The 20,179-nt window shown below is 39.9% G+C and overlaps 2 protein-coding genes across 4 annotated transcripts in view; one reads left to right on the top strand and one right to left on the bottom strand.

Annotated features, from left to right (window-relative positions):
• The window catches only part of lg12h3orf14 (linkage group 12 C3orf14 homolog), a 65,928-nt gene that overhangs the window by 30,661 nt on the left and 15,088 nt on the right, over positions 1–20,179 (bottom strand). The gene's annotated exons all lie outside the window — the stretch shown is intronic.
• On the top strand, positions 9,878–19,964 carry fezf2 (FEZ family zinc finger 2). 3 transcript variants are annotated; one of them, XM_051074775.1, is made up of 7 exons: positions 9,878–10,017; positions 14,932–15,412; positions 15,742–15,866; positions 16,182–17,062; positions 17,368–17,502; positions 17,608–17,740; positions 19,699–19,964. In XM_051074775.1, exons 4-7 carry the CDS (start codon positions 16,304–16,306, stop codon positions 19,947–19,949), a joined length of 1,278 nt encoding a protein of 425 aa, XP_050930732.1. In that variant the 5' UTR covers positions 9,878–10,017; positions 14,932–15,412; positions 15,742–15,866; positions 16,182–16,303; the 3' UTR covers positions 19,950–19,964. The 3 variants fall into 3 exon arrangements, with proteins under 3 accessions (XP_050930732.1, XP_050930731.1, XP_050930733.1); XM_051074774.1 differs by having other exon boundaries at positions 15,713–15,866; XM_051074776.1 differs by lacking the exons at positions 9,878–10,017; positions 14,932–15,412 and having other exon boundaries at positions 15,669–15,866.

Below are 20,179 nucleotides of genomic sequence, written 5' to 3'. Positions count from 1 at the left end.
ATGTCCCCAGTATTCACTCCCCAGAAGTGTTTTTGCTCCATGTGTGAAGTTACCGGTGGGTTCATCATGCTTCAGCCTTCTAGAAGAACCCACCAAGGCCAAGAACATTTAAATAAAGGTAAATGGCAAATGTGGAAAGAACTTGTCGCCTCATTCATTGTCGTTGCTGTGAATTGACTGACTGATGTGACTTCAGGGAGAGAGCTCAGCTGACACTGTCCTGATGACAATTCCGAGACAACCACTCAGAGTGGACAGGGATGTTGTGTCAGCAGACTGCAAAAAATACATATTTGTTAATCCGTGGCCCTGACCTCCTCCCCCTCCCCCGCAGCAGCATTTTCTTAAGAAAGAGAGTCTGAGATTAATGCAGTGGATTAAAGCATCAGGCATCTTGAGAGTTGATATTACTGTCTAGAAGGAGATTGAAAGAATTGCAAGAGATCAAATCAGCAATGACCAAAATCAAATCAAGAGTCCAAGATGGAAGCTAAGACTAAAGGCAGGAGGATTACATATAATATAGCCCCAAATTAAAAGAAGACAGGATATCTTTTAATTATTTTATAGAGGGGGAAATAAATCCTTCTTAGAAGAAAGGAGAAAAACAAGATTTTGGATGAGAGTGGAGGAAATGAGGTGAATCAAACAGTCAGTGAAATTTGACTTTCCCCCTGGGTAATACTAGTGCTGACACTAAAATAGGTTCATTCATGTGTAGTAGTTTGCTCATATGTAGTTTATTTTGACATTTTTTGCACCAGTGATAAATCAATGCTATTGTAACATTTAACTAACTTGGAGGATGCAGTGATAGTGGTTGAGAGATTTACTTTTTAGATTCATTTCTAGATTAAACTAAGTGTTCAGGGTGTGTTTAGCAGAGGAAACACTACCAGCCTAGTTACAACAGAAGTGAAAAAAAAAAACTGCAGTGCTGTTACTGTTAGTGCCAGAGCAATTTTTTGATCAAATGTGCTAAACAAAACCCATTCCAGGTGTATCACTGTCTTGGATGCACAGAGATAAACTGTTAATCTTGTCAGATTCTGCATGAGACAGGTCATTTCAAAAACTTTCAAACACCATATAGTTCCAATAACATTCTTGTGTTCCAGAGATCATTACTATGTGTGCATTTACATAACATTTTAAATTATTTTGTCTTGGGAACAAGGTTGATTAAAATATATTTGAAATGAAACTCTCCCTCTAAAAGGTTGGTTCCTACATCTTTTTTTTTTCTTGTCCATTATTTAGTCGGTCATTTCAGTGTCATAATTCTCATACCCAGTAATTCTGCCAACATTGTTGAAGGATGTGAAGCAGAATAGAAAAGAGAAAGGGCTGCTTGAGGTAACAGAGACTCCACATGCTCTAGACCTTAATTGTCTCTACAGAGGCCATTCCTTCATATCCTATACATATGAGAATAATCAACAGCAAACACACAAATCAGCCCACCTATTTTTAAATCCAATCTGCAGGGTTGGTGAGCTACCTCAGAACAGCATTCATTTAATTTCCCCATGAATATCCAGACACGATTGGGCAGTTCTGTGCGAGAGGCAACACCAGGACGGATTAATGGGCCTGGAGTTTTATGCCGGCACGATCTGAGCTGCTTTGGCTTTTAAGCTCCAATCGAGGGGGGAAATGGGAAATGATAACTGTATCAAAATAAAAAGAATCTCCAACTGACCATCACAGTGAGAACTGGCCCTGAGTCTTAGCGCTGACAGGCCACTGCTGTACTGTGGGGAGTCCTGCAGTAATATGGATGTGAGAACAAGCCGTTCCGACACATTGAGTCCATCAAGCCGTCTCCGACATGATACGTGTGGATAATGACAACAGGAAAATGAAAAGATGAAGAAAGAAATCAGCCCATGTGTAGACGTTCAAGCTGCCAAATAAATTGGTCTGTGATTTGTTGTGAAGAGGCATTTCATTTACAATGCTTTTCACTGTGTCCTTTAAGGTAAACAGCATCAAAACAAAGTAGGCCTACAGCCCAGGAGACATGGTTATTTTTGTGCGGCTGCTTTGCGTGCCAGAAGTGTCAAAATTGCCTGCCATTTGAGAGGGCAGGTAGATGTCAGATCCTTTTAATAAAAGCGGCCCCCAAAGCCTCTTATGTTTCCCTCCCCATGCACCAAAACCTTCTTATCGTGGCCTTAAGAGGGGACAACAAGCCCGCTGATTAATTTTAGATCTTTTCCATGAAAAGAATGGCTTACAGTTTAAAGCAATCTCACACAATGTTCAGGCAAAACATGAGAGCAGATTGTGTTATACTTCAGGGATGAATATTACACAGGACTGTTTGTCCTGTTTCATGGCCGTATACAGTAAAAGCCCATATGGGGATCAACAGTATCACAGTCTTAAACTGGGACTGCTGAGGCCACTGTTATTATTAGATGGATGTCAGGAGTTAATCCTCCCCCCTGCTGCCACAATTGATTGTGCACACCTCTTTTTACCAGATATTTTCCCCTTTGAAAGGCTCTTTTTACACAACTTCAACTTCAGCTATAACTGGTGAGACAGAGTAAGTAACAGTCAAGATGATGGGATGGAAGGGAAAACAAATCAGTTTAAAACATTTTTATCTTCAGTTTCTCTTCCATGTTTCCAAATGTATTTGTTTGCATAATTCAAATATATATGGAAGTATTATTATTAATATTTGCACTTTTGTTGATGCTATACTGATCAGATTTATATTTTTTAATTACCCAGTTAAACATTTCGGCCTCTTTATAATGTTATACATTAACACGTTGTTATAGCTTTGAACACTGAAATGCATTTTTCAGTACACGATATTTCTGACAATGCTATTGTTTTCTTTCAGTTAGAGCTGCACAGAATTAGTCAATTATAATAATATTTGCTCATAAATTGTAAATTAAATATCCTATGGTTTTGGACTGTTGATTGGACAAAAGAAGCAAATGGAAGACAGAACTGAACAGTATATAAATAAGTATTATATTAGTATATTAGAATATATATATATATATATATATATATAAGTAATGAAACTGAATGAAATTGGTATATATGAGGTCATGTCCCATCATACAAGTATTCAGTGTTGCATGTTGCATTTAACCATGACTTTTGTTCGTAACCTTAACTAAGTGGTTTTAGCTGCACAAACCAGACCACTTTTTTAAACAATACTGCCACACACAGTCATTTAGATATTGGCTGACCAGTTTTAAGTTTAATTTAGTTATTGTCTTTTGTTTAGTTGTTTAAAATGAGACAATTTAGTTTTAGTTGGCCATGCTAATTTTATTTAACAATTAAATCTAATTGTAAACATGCTTTTTAATTTTGTGAGGCTGTACTGTGTGAGCTTTCATCAAACACCCACGTAACTGTAAGCCTGTGATAAAGTTTCATTCAGATGACTCCAATAATAATCGAAATCTGGTGATTCATTTAATGATACAGTAATATCCAGGCCAGCTGAATCATTACTTAACAACACATGAAGGAAACTGAAACACACTTTAAAAACAAGTAATGTCACTCCACACAGTCAGTGCTGAATTATCACCATCTTTGATGTTTCCAAACACCCACTGTGGTTACAAGGCTTGTTCTCAAATATTGTGAGATTACATAAGAGAACTGGTTCTGTTCCAGATGATTGTAATGCTTCATACATGGTGATCATGGCAGTCCACTCTGCCATACACAGCACTCTCCTTAGTGAATACAGTTGGCACTGGCACTGAATGACATGACCCTCTTTAAAGCTACACAGTGACTGTACAACAGTCATTTATATATAGAAGAATTCCACTTTTAGTGCTCCAAAAAGGCTGGGGCCGTCCCTGTCAATGGACCTTTAAGTTTTGAGAGATTTGAATCAACTCAGACAAGCATACATCATCTGCATATTCTCTGCCAAATTCAATTAAGCCCTAATCCCTGCACCACTTATTTCTTTGCAGCTACAGCCGTTGGACTCAAATCCTTCAGAATTCATTTTGTGAGTTCAAAACCTCTGACTGCTAGCCAGTGCACTGAGGATTTCCTCTCTCCATCATGACTGCCTCAGGACTCCTGAAGAAAGCTTGACTTCACCTGACTCACTACAGAGCCAGAGGCTGCGCGCGCACACACACACACACACACACACACACACACACACACCTGTGTAGATCTATTAGAATTGTATTAAGCAGAAGAAATCATGTAGGGCTGCTCCAATCTTCTACTGATGCGGAAATTATGACAAAAAATGATAAAATGATGTCAAGATGTCAAATCACAGTTAACATGAGTCATCAGGAGAAAGGGGAACACATACTGTGTGTGCCTTGTACTATTCACTGCACTGTAAAGACACAATGACACACATCCATACTAGGTATGGTAGTTCAAACTTAAGTAGCTGTGTCAAATAAACTATCATGGACTGGTGAGTGATGTTTGACTCTGCTTCAGATGCTAACAAACCTGTTGGCCAACTGTGATGGTTACCTCCTTAAAATGACAAATGTCCCCAGCAGCAGGTCATAGCTATCACTGGTTACCTCTAATTCAAGTAACTTAATGAAAAACTGTTCTCAAGTTTGTGTGCTCTCTGTACTCAAACAAAGGCCAATTGTTAAGGAAAAAACAGCTGGTGGTGGCACTAATGTAATGGTAATTATGTCTGTGTATCATAGTGCTCACCTATACTCCACACCACCTGACTGTAATTGTCTCTTTCAAGTCAGTAAGGCTTGTTATAAGTGGAAGAAGCATCCCCTGGAAATCTCTACACAGCCAAAACTGCAGTCTCCAGTTCAGTTGTGCAAAGGAAAAAAAAAAGTAATCACCATTCAGTGGACTAGGCCCATCCACAGAGGAAGACAGGGGGTCACAAAAATAAATGTGAGCAGAGATGTTTGGGGAGAGTAACAAGGAGCTGGAGTGTAAAAAAGTGGCTCAGGGGTTGAATGTTGGTGAAGGGGGGGGGGGGACTCAAATGAACTGAGGGGCAGGTTGCTCAAGTGGGTGCTTTATTGAACCACCGTCTGTTATCACAACACTCTCACACAGAGCAAAAGAAAGAGATTCTGGAAAAATACACTCTGACACACACATCACAAGTGTGTGTGTGTGTGTGTGTGTGTGTGTAAGGACATTTTTGTGAAGTGAGATCATTGCGGTGCTACTTTCTTCAAGAGGGAGATAACTCAGCCACATTTGAGTCCATGATTAAGATTAGACTTAAGTATTAATTCAGCAGTGTTATTATTATTATTTTATTTACCATACATGTGGGTATGACGTACTGTGAGTTTATTGCTGGAAAAAAAAATCCAAAAGGTTTCTTGAAAAATTACAAGTAACTGAGACAAATCATCTCTCAGGAAAAGATGAAGTAGATTGTTTCACATCAGTTCCACATTCTTCCAGATATCATATCTAGAGTTTAAGTGTATCACCTCAAAAGTTCTGAACTACAACCATTGGTATTTGGATTAAGTAGTTGATGAAAAACATGCCAGGGTTAGACCTAGATCTGTTATTTAAAAATATTAGTTTGCAATCTATTTTCCATGGCAAAAACAAGACTAAAACTTAATAAAAAGTAACCTTTGAGAATCGAGAACAATGTTGAAATGTATCACATTTTTAGCCAACATATAAAAACTAAATGATGATGTGAAAGACATTAGATGGATGTTTTTATGCAAATTACTCAACAACTGAGGCAGCGCATAGTATTTATGAAGATGTAAGCTAATGTCATTATCTTTACTTTCAGTTGGCTATCTGTGGTGCTGCTGTCAGGAGGAGTTAGTACATTCCAAGATGAATTCTGGCCAATAATCACCTTAATCTCCCTCTAGATGAGGAAATATCACAGTTTGATGTTATCTGACAATATAACACCACCTCTCAAACTAAACCCAGACAATGGACAGTATTTTTTTGTGAACAAGTGAGTGACTCCAGCTTCTGAATGACTTACTGCTCTAATCAGAAGTGAGTGTGAGTGGTTCTGATTCAAATACACAGAGTTTGGTAATGAGGTAACTGGGATGATTAATTAATGAATTAAACTAGACTAAAAATATATTTGTTTTTTGTCAACTTAAACTGAAAAAGTCAAATAACTAAAAAAAACTAATCTGCAGTTTAGTCAAAAGACAAAAAATAAATGAAAAGCAGGTGTCAACATGAACACCAGTATACTGAGATTCACTAGCACAAATATTATTTTATGGGATGCATTTAGTTAGTGTTATTATCATTTTCAGTGTGTGGGTATGGAGATGTGTCCACAAATCAGACTGTATCTGGTATCAGCAGATATCCAGTATTAAGACTCAGATCAGGTTGAAAAAGCAGGACATCCACATGAAATATAATTAGGGAAGGGGAAAAAAAGGATTAATTTTACTGCGATAAAGTTAAGGTTAGAGTGACAGACAGCAAATGGAACCTGGCATTGAGAGTTCCTTACAAATATAGGAAAACAAATATGTGTACATATGTGTGTGTATTTGTGTAGTGGCAGAGGTGAGGTAGTGTGACAGGCCACATGGCAGCTGGGGGGACGGTAGGTGGGGTTGGTGTTCAGGAGGGCAGGTGACGACATGACAGGCTGAAAAAATCTCCACAGTGCTTCAGGATGGAAACCCAGGCTGCCAAAAAGACTCACGCAGGAATCCAGTCAAACAGTCAGTTCTGCTGTTCCCAGCACAAACACGCCACATCGCCTTGACACACCAGGTTTTCCTCTTTGTTGGCACCCCTCGCCAAAAACTTTTCTTCTTCTTTCAGAGCAGAAAAAGGAAGTAACAGCCACAGACCGCTGGACATGAAGTCAGCATTTACAGTTTGTGCTGCCACAAAACCTCAGGTCTGATTTTGATATCAATAAAGTTTAATAACTAAAAGTTGTATTATTTATATTATATTTATTATTATTAATCGATTCATTGTTTGTTTGAATAATGTCGTAAATCACACTTTATCAATCTCAGTGACAGGAAACAGAATCGTAACAGCCAATCATCGTGTTTGAGGAGCTGTGTACAGTTTATGTATATTTTTTTTTACTGCAGAGAAACTGCTGATTAGGTCTCTGTGAAGACACCAAACACCTACACCTGAATCCTAGACACAAAAAATTCACTTCACTTCACTTCACTTCACTTCACTCCTACTTCTACAGAGCTCTGTCAATGTTTCAAGGCCCAGATACAACATTACAGGCCACATCTTCAGGCAGGATCAAACACAAATGTTTAACCCGGCTGGGTGTTTTGTTCTTTATTCATAACTCATCAACTTTCCAAAGGGAATTTTGTGAACAATGTGTAAAACTAGCATGAATATAACATGTAACATGACTGTGCTTGGTGTGTTTCTCCCCTAAAACTTATGGTAGTTTTTAAGTTTGAAAATCAGAAAGAAAAGCAATGCACTGACCATGAATGATTGTCACAGCACTGTTAGGCTAATAAGAAATTATTAAATACATTAAATGCAAAACTGGTACAGATCACATCATTAAAAGGGCCCACTTCTTGAATAATTAAGTAGAATATCATTCTCTGTTTTTTTTGTTTTTTTTTTTTCAGCCAAGACACAAAATATGCTATCATCCAGGACATTCTGGTACAGCAGGTTGGACAGTCAATTCTGCAGTCATCTCCAGTTCACTGCCAATAATCATCCCTCCCCTCACATCCACTGTATCACTCCATCAGACATAAACAGTACAGAGAACATGGAACATCAGCTCTGACCCTCTCATCCAGCATGGCATCTTGTCTCACTGGCTTCAGGACAAGATGGTGTTACTTGTCCAGCGTTACGCTGCTTCCTGTGACACATTCCACTGAGACTGACAAATGCTGTGTGCTCGTCCTCCTCCTGATGCTGTTTTAATCCCAACATCCCAACACTCCCCTTAATCTCAATTTTTCTACTTACCTACCATGTGCTAAATCCATGTCATATTAAGACTTTCTACATTTTGTTTTGAAATGATGTTAGTGTCAGAGGCTAGCATGTTGCTGTCCTGTTACACTGGCCTAGCCTAGCCTACTAGCATAGCCTCTACTAACAGCTATCCTGTTAAATGACTGTGTTACAATGGTTTGTGTCAGCTGTTCAACCTTTTCAGATAATGTTTCTCTTTTGGAGAGACATGTCAACAGCTCATCTTTCCTAATATTGTCTGAGATGTGACGGGCACAGTCTTGATGGTAAGCCTGTTAAGGCTAGCACTAGTATGGCTGTGTTGTTAGATAGTGTGAACTTTGCCCCTGATCACCAGTGTGGCCTGGTCTGCAAGCCACACAACCTATTCTCCATCTTTGCCAATGGTAGTCCTGTTGGCCTGCATGTCTCCTCCACAGACCCACAAACCCCACAAAACGGAAGGTAAACACTGTAAACGCTGTATCCCCAGACTATTGTGTGTACACAGGCTACCAAAATCTTGGTTTATTGAAGAAACACATGCTCTGAAGCAGGCCTGCAAGAAATTGCTGTGCAAATCAAAACTGGAAGCTAGTCAGAGATACTTGCATAAGGGAAGTGACCATTTCCAGTAAAGCAATTGGTTATACTGTAGTTAGATTTGGCGGAAAAGGCTCTGCTATTTGAGGGAGCTCTCAATGAATCCAGGGAGCAATGTGGATTCTGCTGAGAGAGCTAATCCCCCATACATATTCATGAATCTTAGTTAAATCAACAACACAAAATACCACATAATGAGGAGTATGGGGTAGTGTGGAAGGAGCTGTGGCAGCAAACAGAATTTGGCATGAGCATGACCGTCAAGAGTAACAGTGAGGAAGTCTCAGCAGCTTTCAGCCCACATATCTAACAGTAATCTTATTGAACCTTTTCAGTCTTCTGTCCACGCCTGTCACTCCACTGAAACCACACTTGTTAAAGTGGTAATTGATCTTATACTTACCATAGATTCAGATTCCACCTCTGTGCTTCTCTTATTGGATCTCAGTGCAGTTTTTCAAATTACAGATTATTGTGTACTCTAGCCGAAAGAACAGCATTACCTTCAATTATACTACATCAAGATTTTCTGATATGAAATATAGAATATCCTACAGTTCTGTTCTTGACCTGCAACTTTTCTCTCTTTATTTGGCCAAATTATCTGCACTTATGGAATTAACTTCCACTTGAGTATCATCAGCATAGAAGCAACAATGTGCACACAAAGTGAAAGCATGTGCGTGTGTTAATCCTCATGCAACAAATTCCAGTGACTGATGACAGCTAATAGCAGTGACAAGAGACCACACAAAGTTGCTTGACCTTTGTGTAAAGGAAATTTCCTTTGTGTTCGAAAACATTAACTGACAGCAGGGGTTTGAAAGCACAAGAAACCTCCCACACAGAAATAATGTTAGCATAAAGAAACTGTTAGCCTGCTGTTTGCCTGCTGCACATTTTAAGAGCACTGAGGCACTCATTCTGGACAGGATCATGAAAAGAATGTGACCTGTACATTTATTTTCTCTGGAAAAAATAAGAAAAAACATCATACCAGTGTGATGCATTTTCCATCTAAAGCTATCAGTCTGCCCCTCTATCAGCTGTCAGGGAGTTACACAATGAAACTAAACATAAATCAAACATTACATCAAATCCATTGCTGACCAGGTTGCCGGATCTAAAAGCTAATGACACACTCCCTGAGATAGTGAACAAGAAGATTAAAATTACCTGACTTTATCCCTTATATGTTTAAAAATAAATGTAGGATATAATAATACGATATGCCGCAATGAAAAGCTGTGGCTAGTGTTTTTATGACATAATTAAGTCAAAATCGATTGACTCCACTGTCACGCAGTGAGTGACGTCCGCCGACAGGTATGATGGGAATGATTGACAGGTTCCCATCATTCTCGTTAGTGAGGAAATGAGTGGCAAACGGCGTTAAAAGTAAAGTTATCCTAGAGGGGCAGAAAAACGTAAGAAGAAGAAAACGGATACAGTCAAAGGATAAAGGTAAGGCATTTGTTCGTGATGTGGAGTGGATGGGGGGAGGTGTAACGCCGACTTTTAGCAAGTTTGTTATTTATCCTGCTAGCTAGCTCAGCTAGCCTCGGAGAAACGCTAGTTAGCCGGCTAGGATTTGTGTGCTCATAAACCCAGCTTTAGTGTTTGCTTCATGAAAGTTGGCTAAAATAAAATTAAGTCACATGTGAATGGACTGTGCAATCCTGCCATGGGACTGATTGACTGAAGTGAGTGACTTCAGACCCGTTTTGTCAGGTTGTAGCAGGAGTGTTGTGCAGATGTCTGCTATGCCATCGTCCAGTGGAAGTTGTTTCTCAGATATTTGCCACTTAACATTACTGTAGGATTACTTATGATTAATTTATTAAGTTTAGTGTGTATTTAATAGGCCTCTAATTAGAAGTGTGCTACTGCTTCATAAATAACACTAATTATTTATTAAGTGACTAATAAATATTAGGCCTATTGTTGATTATTTTTGGACTATTGTGGCAGTGGATTATTGCTCTGAGTGGATTATTGCTAACTCAACTGAGTTAGTTGTAGTCTCCCTATTTGCTACATTTATTAGGATATTTATTGTGACAATACAGTTTGCTAATTTGAACAGTCCTGCCTCCATTCCTACAGCTGAGTTGTGTTCTTGCTTTAGAAATTTAAAGTAAACATTTTCACACTCAATCTGTTTTATTTATTGACATATAGAGGATTGTTGTTTTCCTTGTATTATCATTTTTTATCAGTTATCTTGCTTGAGTGGATCAACTTAAGATGTTTAATTTTAATATGAGAGGTTATCATGACTGTAGCCTGTTTTGCTTGTGAAGTCTAATAGATTGTGGCATGTTCGTGGATCATCTAAGGGATTAGGAACCTCTCCATTGTAGTTTGGCAAACTAGGGGCCCCCAAACAGCATCTTGCATGGGGCCCCTATAAAGCTAGAAACAACCCTGAGTGTTAGGTAGTCAACTTCTGTATAAGAGGAGGAGTCAGAACAGTGGAACAGACGCGGACCGACAACGAGGCTGCTGTGTTATACATCATGGCGCTGATTCCTTGATGCCGGCCTGCTGTAAACAGCCACACACTGGGGTGGCATTAAACCACCTTCATGTGATTCTGTGTAAACAACCAAAGGCGGCTTATTCAAGTTCAAATTCACCAACACCAGCACTGTATGATCTCTGTATAAAAGGGTCTTTAGTTCCAGTAGTCCACGCACTAAGACTCCCTTATCCTTTACTAAAGCTACTGACCAAAAATAAATAAAACCTAAAATTGTACTGACCTGAAATCAAAGAACACATAATATCAGCACTAGTAGTAACACAACAGTTGCTGCTGTTCAAATAGAACATATAGTCAGTAGCCTATACAGTTTGTTAATGAACTGTAACCAACAATATATACCAAGATTAAAGAGTTAAGGCTACATTTCCAATATGCATGAAAACCGACTGTAATTAAGGCTCACGCTTGTCTTTGTGAAAAAACAGTCTACAAAAGTAAAGATATATTCCATGAATTCATTAGTGAATCATGCTGCTGCACCATTGCCACTGAAACATTTCCAAGGTAAAACTGTGTGGGCATACTCTGCATATATTTCCAGTCACAACACTGAAACACTCCCTTATGATTTAATCAGAAGCTGGTGCTTGAGGGAACTGAATGTTAACTGTCAAGATACAAAGAAAATGTAGGGAAACACTGACATACAACATCAACTGTCAGAACCTTTAAGGGGTTAATAATATCTTGGGACCACTGAATGTGATGAAAAATCCCACCCACAGTGAAAGACCCTAAATGGAAGGCAGCATTTAGTGCCAGCAGGAAGTAGAGTTCATTTAGTGTAGTGAGGAGTATGACAGTGTCTGAAATTACTTTCTGTTCATTTACTAGTCCACCTTATTCAGTTTTCTTATTCACGTTCATTCAAGTGCTCACAGTCCAAGAGTAAATATAGTGCTCTAAAAATCATACAAGGAAATGAAATGCCCACAGTGCAATGCATCATCTTGAATAGATTTTGTCTAGTTTACTGAAGAAATGTTCATCCTTGACCTTGTAAACAGCAGTCTGACAAAAACTGGAACAGTGACAGGATGACTGATCTCTGCCCCAATATACAACTTTTATCAGATCAACCCATAGGTCACATAATAACAAATTATACATTTACGGCCAATAGCTGAGCAATTCTAGGAGAATGAAGTTGGAAGGTCATGAGATGTGGTTGAAAACTTTGGAATGTAATTGGACATTGTTTTGAGAATTCTTTTTGACTAGTTTAGTTATGAGACATATAAGATATTGTATTTCACACATCTAGAATATACCAAGGATGACACAATAAATTAAAGACATATTTTCCACTTGGTATGGGTAAATTACAGTACTGCACCATACCTGCACCTGGCCAAAATGTGTGAAAAATCTCAATTTAGTACAAATTATAAAGATTAAACTAGTGATTGAGTTAGGTTTTTAAAATTAAGACCAACTTTTTAATACTTTTCTGATCCTCTACATAGGCCTATAAATAAATGTATGGTTAAAAACCATGCACACAAAAATGCAGTAATTACAGTATTTTATCACCTGGTTAAAATCATAAATGATAATAGCCATACCTGTGATTTATAAGTTGTCTGGGCCTTCCTGTGACCCTGAACAGGACAAGAAAGTTAGAAAAAAAATTGTGGAAGAAACCCCCTCTTTCCTCAGAGATTGTAGGTCTACTGTGAATAGATAAATAAAGAGTTTTTATTTCAAACTGTTAGCCTATAAAGAATCTGTCATTTGGCTCCAAATTCAGTATCTAAAAATTATATTTTATAATTGTTTGAAAAAGACTAATTGTAACATTGTGGGGAAAAGGTTCACCACTGGCCAGTATTTATGACCCTCACATGCCTGCAGGCAAAGAAGCAAGAGTCCTTTAAATCAATGCTAGAGCTAATTGCTGTCAGAGGTAAATAGAGGGGCCTGGGTTACAGCAATAGGATCAATGTTTATTGTGTGGATGAGCCAGCAATTGTGCCTGAATAAACTCAAATTAGAGTATTTTTGGCCCATTTACATATGAGTAGTAGCAAGACAACGGGCATTAATCCTTCCATGCTGAGATGCAGGTGTAAAACAAAACAGACTAGGGACGTTTTTAAGGTTATTAACAGTAAAACTAGTGTATAGGATGGCGACATGCTGTGCTAAGTGGCACTAAGTCTATAGGGCTTGAGGTAAATCATCACCTTCCTCCACCTACAGTTAAACATGGACAATCAGTGATTAAAAACAGAAGGGGATGAATTCAGTTGAGCAGGGCTGGTTTTCAGTCAAAACATTGTGATACCAGCAACACAAACCTGAGTTAAAGTAGAAAAATTACACAAAACACTCTACAGAAACCCATAAGATGCAGTAAGTTAGTGTGTCAGTATTTATGTTGTATTGCCTTCATATGATCTCTTTACCTCCTCTGGAGTATACACAGATATGTGCATGTTTATACACAGGTTGTGCTGCCAAACATGTTTAGATTCACAGAATATTATTTAAATGTTTAAAGGCATCTGTAAAGTTCAGATAGGTCCAGCTGGATTATGAGTAAATGTGTACTTAAAATGTTTAGATTTGCTGGAAAGCTACAGACATGAAACAAACACACAAAAAAACTTTTTATAAAGCTTTGGAACAAGCAGAGATTTAGTTTTTTCTACATTTAATGACACTTCAGGGACAAATTGAGGGGAAACCACAAAATACAAATAACAAAACGATCCTCCCCTCAGATGGAGCTTAATGTCTTCTCATGTAAAATGTGAGGATGCTCAAACAGGAGGATACCTGTGTGCCAGTAAGGATGTATGTCCTAGATGTTAGAAGTTCCCCTTCACTGCAGAGTGTTCTGACAGTGTTCTGCAGGGAGAACCAACATCTAACATAAAACTTCCCTGCATGGGAAACTATAAGCACTTGATTTTGAATTATAACCGCATGACAACATTCATTGAAGCTCCAAAAAGTGTTCCCAGAGCCTCCATGTGATGGATATTGCTTTTGTAGACCGACTTCTTCGTCCAACTTTCTAATAAGATGGTTATCCATAGTGAATAACAGTTTTATTAGTGGTAAATAAGTTATTTCCTATGGCTTTATGTTTTACTTGGAAGTCATTTGTAGGAACAAATTGTGTGCATGCAGAATGTGAAAAATGTGATTGCCATGTGTTGAGCCTTTCTGTTTGATAATAATTCAGTTTGCATAAATGCTCATAGCTTTCTCACTTTAATAGGACATGTAGTTTGTGGTTGTAGAAATGTTAATATAGATGGATTTTGGTCCAGATGTTCTGTAAACCTTTATCCAAAGGTCAGTGGTCTAATGGCCCATTGGAGGGGGTCTTCCTGATTAATTTAAGGACAAGCTAAGGAGACAAAGCAAGTGACCTGCTGGAGCAGGATAAACACTAGTCAGAGATTTTTTTTTTTTTTTTTCCAAAACCTGGCAACATAAAAAGTTGTTCCTCCAAAAGGTTGACTCACTTTTTTTGTTAGTTTGTTTCATTGTTACCTCTAAACCCACAAATACAAGTTGTATAGTGAACTCAAAGGCTGGGTCATATTTTATTATAGTTTGGTGATGTGGTGATAAATATCTCACCTGGAAGTAACTTTCATTTTTTCCTGTTTTTTGAGGTATGTTCATCCCTAATTTCTTTTTGCATCATGGAATTATATTTAAATGTAATCATAAAAAATGCCATGTGAAATTAAATATTATACAATAATAGCCAATATCTTTTTGTTCATATTCTGACTCTTCTTATCCCCCACCCTCCGTCAGCCTCGGCATATGAGTTATATGAAATGTCTTCTCTCCCTCTAACTTGTTAGGAGTCTCTCAGGTAAAATGGCCTGCAAACACATGAATTCAACGCGGCCCTTGTGGCGAATAGAAGAGAGGCTGCTGCTCATTGTAACTCCCACACAACACGGCGGATTCCAGCAAACTTCTTGTATGCCTCTTTAGAGAAAAAGCCTCTCTTTTCATTTGTCCTTGTATACCTCTGACCAAGCTAAGTCTTTTCTTTCTCTCTCTCTCTCTCTCTCTCACCCTCTTTAATCCGTCCCCTCTATTTCAGGAAGAAAAAAAAAACACAAAACCAGGTTCACGCAGTGCTTTAGTGGCTAAAAGTGAAAGAGCTTGTGTTTTTTCTTTCCCCTTTTCCCTCCCTGCGCTGAGTTGAGCCTTGAATCGCTTTGGAAAATTGCTTCTTTTGAATAGAGGGAAGGAGGAACAACGTTTAATAGGATCCAAAGGGAGTCTCTGCTCTTGAACAGGTGGAAATTGGACGTCCTCGAATTTATACCAACAGTAAGTAAGTATATAAGCCGGCGTGGCAAGGGCGGGGGGGTCCCATCTCCGAGGATTAGCAGCTTTCTCCAGAAAAAAAAATCCCAAATTGAAAAAGAAAAAAAAAAAGATTACTGTGTTGTTAACCAAGTGAAAGCAGGAGACTTATACAAGTCCTCGAATGCGCGTTTAATAATGAAAACACAATTATGACCATAATATTTCAACCATTATCCTGAGGGAAATCGTTTCATATGTCGCAGATGACATACCCCCCCCCCCCCCCCCCTCTCAAAAGGATGTCCTTCTGATGGCGTGCAGGTTGATGAGGGCGTCTCCTTGTCACTCAGTTAAGAGTCTGGGTGCCCGCTGATGTCAGGAGACAGTGATCCGCGCTGAGGAGGGGGCGGCCGCTGCCAACATGTGACAGAGAACAGTCGGCTGGTTTCTCCACACCCATCTGATCATTAAAGAGGTAAACTCCCAACACCGACTCAACTTTTTGCTCTCGCATTCTCCAGGAGCTAAGGCTACAGCATCTTTGCCCCCCCCCACCCCCACCCCTCCTCTCTCTTCTCCCTCTTCTTCTTCTTTTTCTTCGTCTTCTCCCTAACGAGCTCTGTAATGTCCTGTTAATTTTGTGTGCACTAGTTAATGAGCATTAATCCATCACCCCTGGATGCTATTGTTGCAGGGGGAGGTGGCCATTTGAATGCAAATGCGTGACACTGTGACAGCAAGGTGCTTATTAAACTGATGTGTCCTCCTGTCTTTTCTGCTGGGAGCTCAGGAGAGTGAAAAGACGCGGGGCAGCTGGAGGAGCGGGTCGGACTATACCGGGTTGTTGCTCACACCAAGTTCTGCTCTGCTACAAACAACAGCAACAACAACAACAACAACAACAACAACAAAATGGCAAGTTCTGCCTCATTGGAGACGGTGATGTCTTGCGGTCGGACCGGACCGTCCGCGGCTCCCAAGACCCTGGCCTTTTCCATAGACCGGATCATGTCCAAGAGCTCGGAGCCGAAGGGGAGCGCGGAGGAACGGGCAGAGGGGAAGAAGCTGCTCGGTCTCTGCTCCCCGATCCCCTGCATGATCCCACTGCAGCCCTTCAGCTACGACCTCCAAGCCAAGGCGCTGATGAACTACTCCGAGCTGTGGAGAGCCAGCCTCAGAGGGACTTTTTGCGGTTCCGCAGCCGCTCCGTGCAAAGGGAACTGCGGCATATGCGGCAAAGCGGAGCCGAGTTTGAAGCAGCCGCTGCTGACGTCCGGGAGCAGAGTGGTGAAACCGCAAGTCATCCACCAGGCCGTGGCCGTGCCCAGCGGCGGCTCGTTCTACTATCTCAACTACCTGGACTCTGCGTACCAGCAGTCGGAGCTGCTGGCAGGACACTGGGTCTCCAGCCCGCAGGCCCAGGCCTCTCTGTCGGCGCACCACAGACTCTTGCTGCTGGAGAACGCCAAGCTGGCAGGGGTCGGGGGCGACAAGCTTCCCACACCTCAGTACCCGCACAAGGAACATCTGCCGGGGCAGCTGGACCAGATAGTGAAGGAGAACCACGGCCTGAGCGCCGAGAAGAACGGCGTCAAGACGCACAGCAAACTGAGCGGCAGCGGCGCCGCAGACGGGAAACCCAAAAACTTTACGTGTGAAGTGTGTGGAAAGGTAAAGTTTTTATATAGATGCTTTTTTGTTGTTGTTGTTTTAAAGATGTATTTTTAAATTTAGACTCAACATTTTAAAGCAAATAATGATAAAAAAATTCTACCTAATGTCTTCCATTAAAACGAATATTTCCCCTCAAAAGCTAAAATAAAAAATAATTATTCAGAAAACAACCAAATTAAATTCATCATTCATCAGTCTAATTTCGATTATTTTACTATCAGATTGAGAGAGGCAGCCTCACTCTAAAATCGTTGGTGTCGTTGAAATGATCGCCCTGTTTGTTTGTTTTTTGGTCTCCGCAGGTTTTTAACGCGCATTACAATCTGACCAGACACATGCCGGTGCATACCGGGGCCCGGCCCTTCGTCTGTAAAGTCTGCGGCAAAGGATTCCGACAGGCCAGCACGCTGTGCAGACACAAGATCATCCACACACAGGTAAAACACACACACACACACATACAATTTTCTGGCTGTTAAAAAAGCCCCACATTTGACTCGGTTTGATTTTAACAGATTTTTCTCTTTATTTCTTCTGTTAAGGAAAAGCCTCATAAGTGCAACCAGTGCGGAAAGGCGTTCAACAGAAGCTCGACGCTCAACACTCACGTGCGGATCCACGCCGGGTACAAACCTTTCGTGTGTGAGTTCTGCGGGAAAGGCTTCCACCAGAAAGGTAATAACTCTCCCTGTTGTCATTTTCAAAATGCTGCATGAACCGAAGGAGACTTAAAATTCCAAACTCTCCGGCAGGGTTTTCGGAGCTCTTTTTTTTTTTAGCTTTTTAATGCCTTGAAATGCAATGGCTAAAATACTCCTCGTTCCGAAATTTTATTTTATTTTTTACTCTGTCGCACAAAAAATAGATCTTTTTATTGTTACATCCTACAGTTTATTCTCAAAACGAGAAAATGGCCACCTTTGCTGAGGTGATCTATTTTTAATTCTAACCTAATGAACAGTTTTCAAAAATCACGCGTCATTTTTTTTTAGTTGTAAGACAATGGTAGTTTCTAGAAAATTCCAGAGAAGAGAAAATTATTCTCCTTTTACTTGATTCATGTCATTTCTTTATAGAAAAAAAAAGATTCTGAGTGTGGGAATTTCTGTTCTGGTTGACTTGTTTTTGTTCCCTGTTATAAGCCTATATTTCTGTAATGTTGCTGTTGGGTGGTATTTGGCTGTAATGTTTTTATTCCAACATATTTGCGGCTTAGAGGAAAAAATAGGTTAATTTTTATAGCATTTAATTTGGCATGAGAATTTCTTTTTCTAAACAATGACAGCATATAAATATATGCTGTGAGGGTGCAGCATGTGTTGGCTTCAGTTAGACTGTGTGTGTGTGTTTGTGCGTAGGCAAATTCTAGAGAAACTGCAGGGAAATCCACTTTTGTCTATTGTGAAGGAATCTGCAGAGTTTGGGATTTGTCTGCTGAAGTAAATAGCGGGCGAAAAACATCACCATATGCTGCTGCTCTTAGTTCTCTGTGAGAGTAATGAAAGAGGAAATAATTGCAGGGCCCACCGATGAGCATGAAGCGATCAGTGGAAATAGGACATGTCACTTTACACGGACTAATTCTCCCTTCAAGACAGCAGCATTTGGTCCGGGTCAGCTGCTAGACCCCGGCAAAGTTGGGAATCGAGGCATTTTTTTTTTTTGTTGTCGCTGCGCTTGATTTTGACAAAGTTTGACAACTTCTTGACTTCGACACACAAAACCCTGATTAATGAAGGCTAGGCAGAGCAGAAGGACAGAGGAGGCTCTAACTTCACAATGAACTGTTGACCTTGGTTGGGGAGAAGAAAAGAGAAGAAAATAAGGCCTCTTTCATCCTCACTTTCTTACAAGATTCCCAGCAGACAGCAGTGTTTCACTTTCTCCTGCTTTTCTTCAAAATGACCCATCTTCACTGGTTATTTCAGCTGTGGAAAAATCTCCCAACAGGGGAGATCGTTTCATTCAAATTTTGTTTTTCAGCTTTGCTCAGCAGCATAATTTCCTTTATTTATTCATATTTTGGTTCATCAAAAGTCACAGAACTGCAGTGCATACAGATGCTTACAATGATCTCATGATTGGCTTTATCATTTTCACTGATAATTTCAGAGAAATTGTTAATTTGTTATTTTTATCCCATGACTCTGTTCAGAACTTCTTTTCATTCACAGAAACACTTGTAATCTCATTTTGAATCCACAATTTATTTTGCAGAGACACTTCAGGTTATGTTCAACTCTGTCAACTGACTGTTTTCACACTTGTTCACACAGGATGTGTGTGTAATGTATGTCATGGTTTGTAATTTTCACAGGAATTGTGATATGACTTGATTTGATGTTATTCACACATTTATGAGAAGGATGGATTTAATGCTGAGAGGTGGAGTTAGAGTTTTCTTCAAATATCAAACAGTTTGAATCATGCTGAGCTGCCGGTCAGAGTAAATGTGAAGACATGACTTTAGGTTAAGATGAGATCTGTCATAGTTTCTTGACATTCTAGCATCAATACAATAACAGTTAAGGCTGTACAGGCAGATACTGCTGTGTCCAAGGACATAACTTAGTGTTATGCTTCTGTTTATTCATTCAGTTTTTTCATGCGCCTTGATTTTATGTATTTTTCAGGAAACTACAAGAACCACAAGCTGACGCACAGCGGAGAGAAGCAGTACAAGTGCTCCATCTGCAACAAGGCCTTCCACCAGATCTACAACCTGACCTTTCACATGCACACGCACAACGACAAGAAGCCCTTCACCTGCACCACCTGCGGCAAGGGCTTCTGCCGCAACTTCGACCTGAAGAAACACATCAGGAAGCTGCACGACAATGGCCTCTCTGCAGCCACAGAGGCCTCCAGACAGCTGCAGAGCTGAGCCACGCCGCTTAATCCTCCACAATGCATTTTACACAGGCCACCTCGGACTGTGAGGCCTCAGAAAGACTGGCTTACGTCCTGCGGTCATGGCCATGTTGAACAGTTTTTCAACTGTCCAGGGAGAAGGTGGGGGTCGTCCAATAAAATTGGACACGAGCCCTTAACGAGAACTGTGGTAATCTGATAAATATTACGATCCTGCCAATGTGTACCAGCAGTGACACTGTA

The sequence above is a fragment of the Lates calcarifer genome, linkage group LG12 (assembly GCF_001640805.2).
Source record: "Lates calcarifer isolate ASB-BC8 linkage group LG12, TLL_Latcal_v3, whole genome shotgun sequence".
Classification (NCBI taxonomy): Eukaryota; Metazoa; Chordata; class Actinopteri; family Centropomidae; genus Lates; species Lates calcarifer.
This window is presented reverse-complemented; position numbering and strand designations above follow the sequence as displayed.

Bases quoted from the DNA above. Each gene is read 5' to 3' on its own strand.
- fezf2 (XM_051074775.1), top strand. From the start codon at position 16,304: ATGGCAAGTTCTGCCTCATTGGAGACGGTGATGTCTTGCGGTCGGACC. The intron at 17,063-17,367 runs GTAAAGTTTTTA...TGGTCTCCGCAG, and splicing joins CGTGTGAAGTGTGTGGAAAG to GTTTTTAACGCGCATTACAA. The intron at 17,503-17,607 runs GTAAAACACACA...TCTTCTGTTAAG, and splicing joins ACAAGATCATCCACACACAG to GAAAAGCCTCATAAGTGCAA.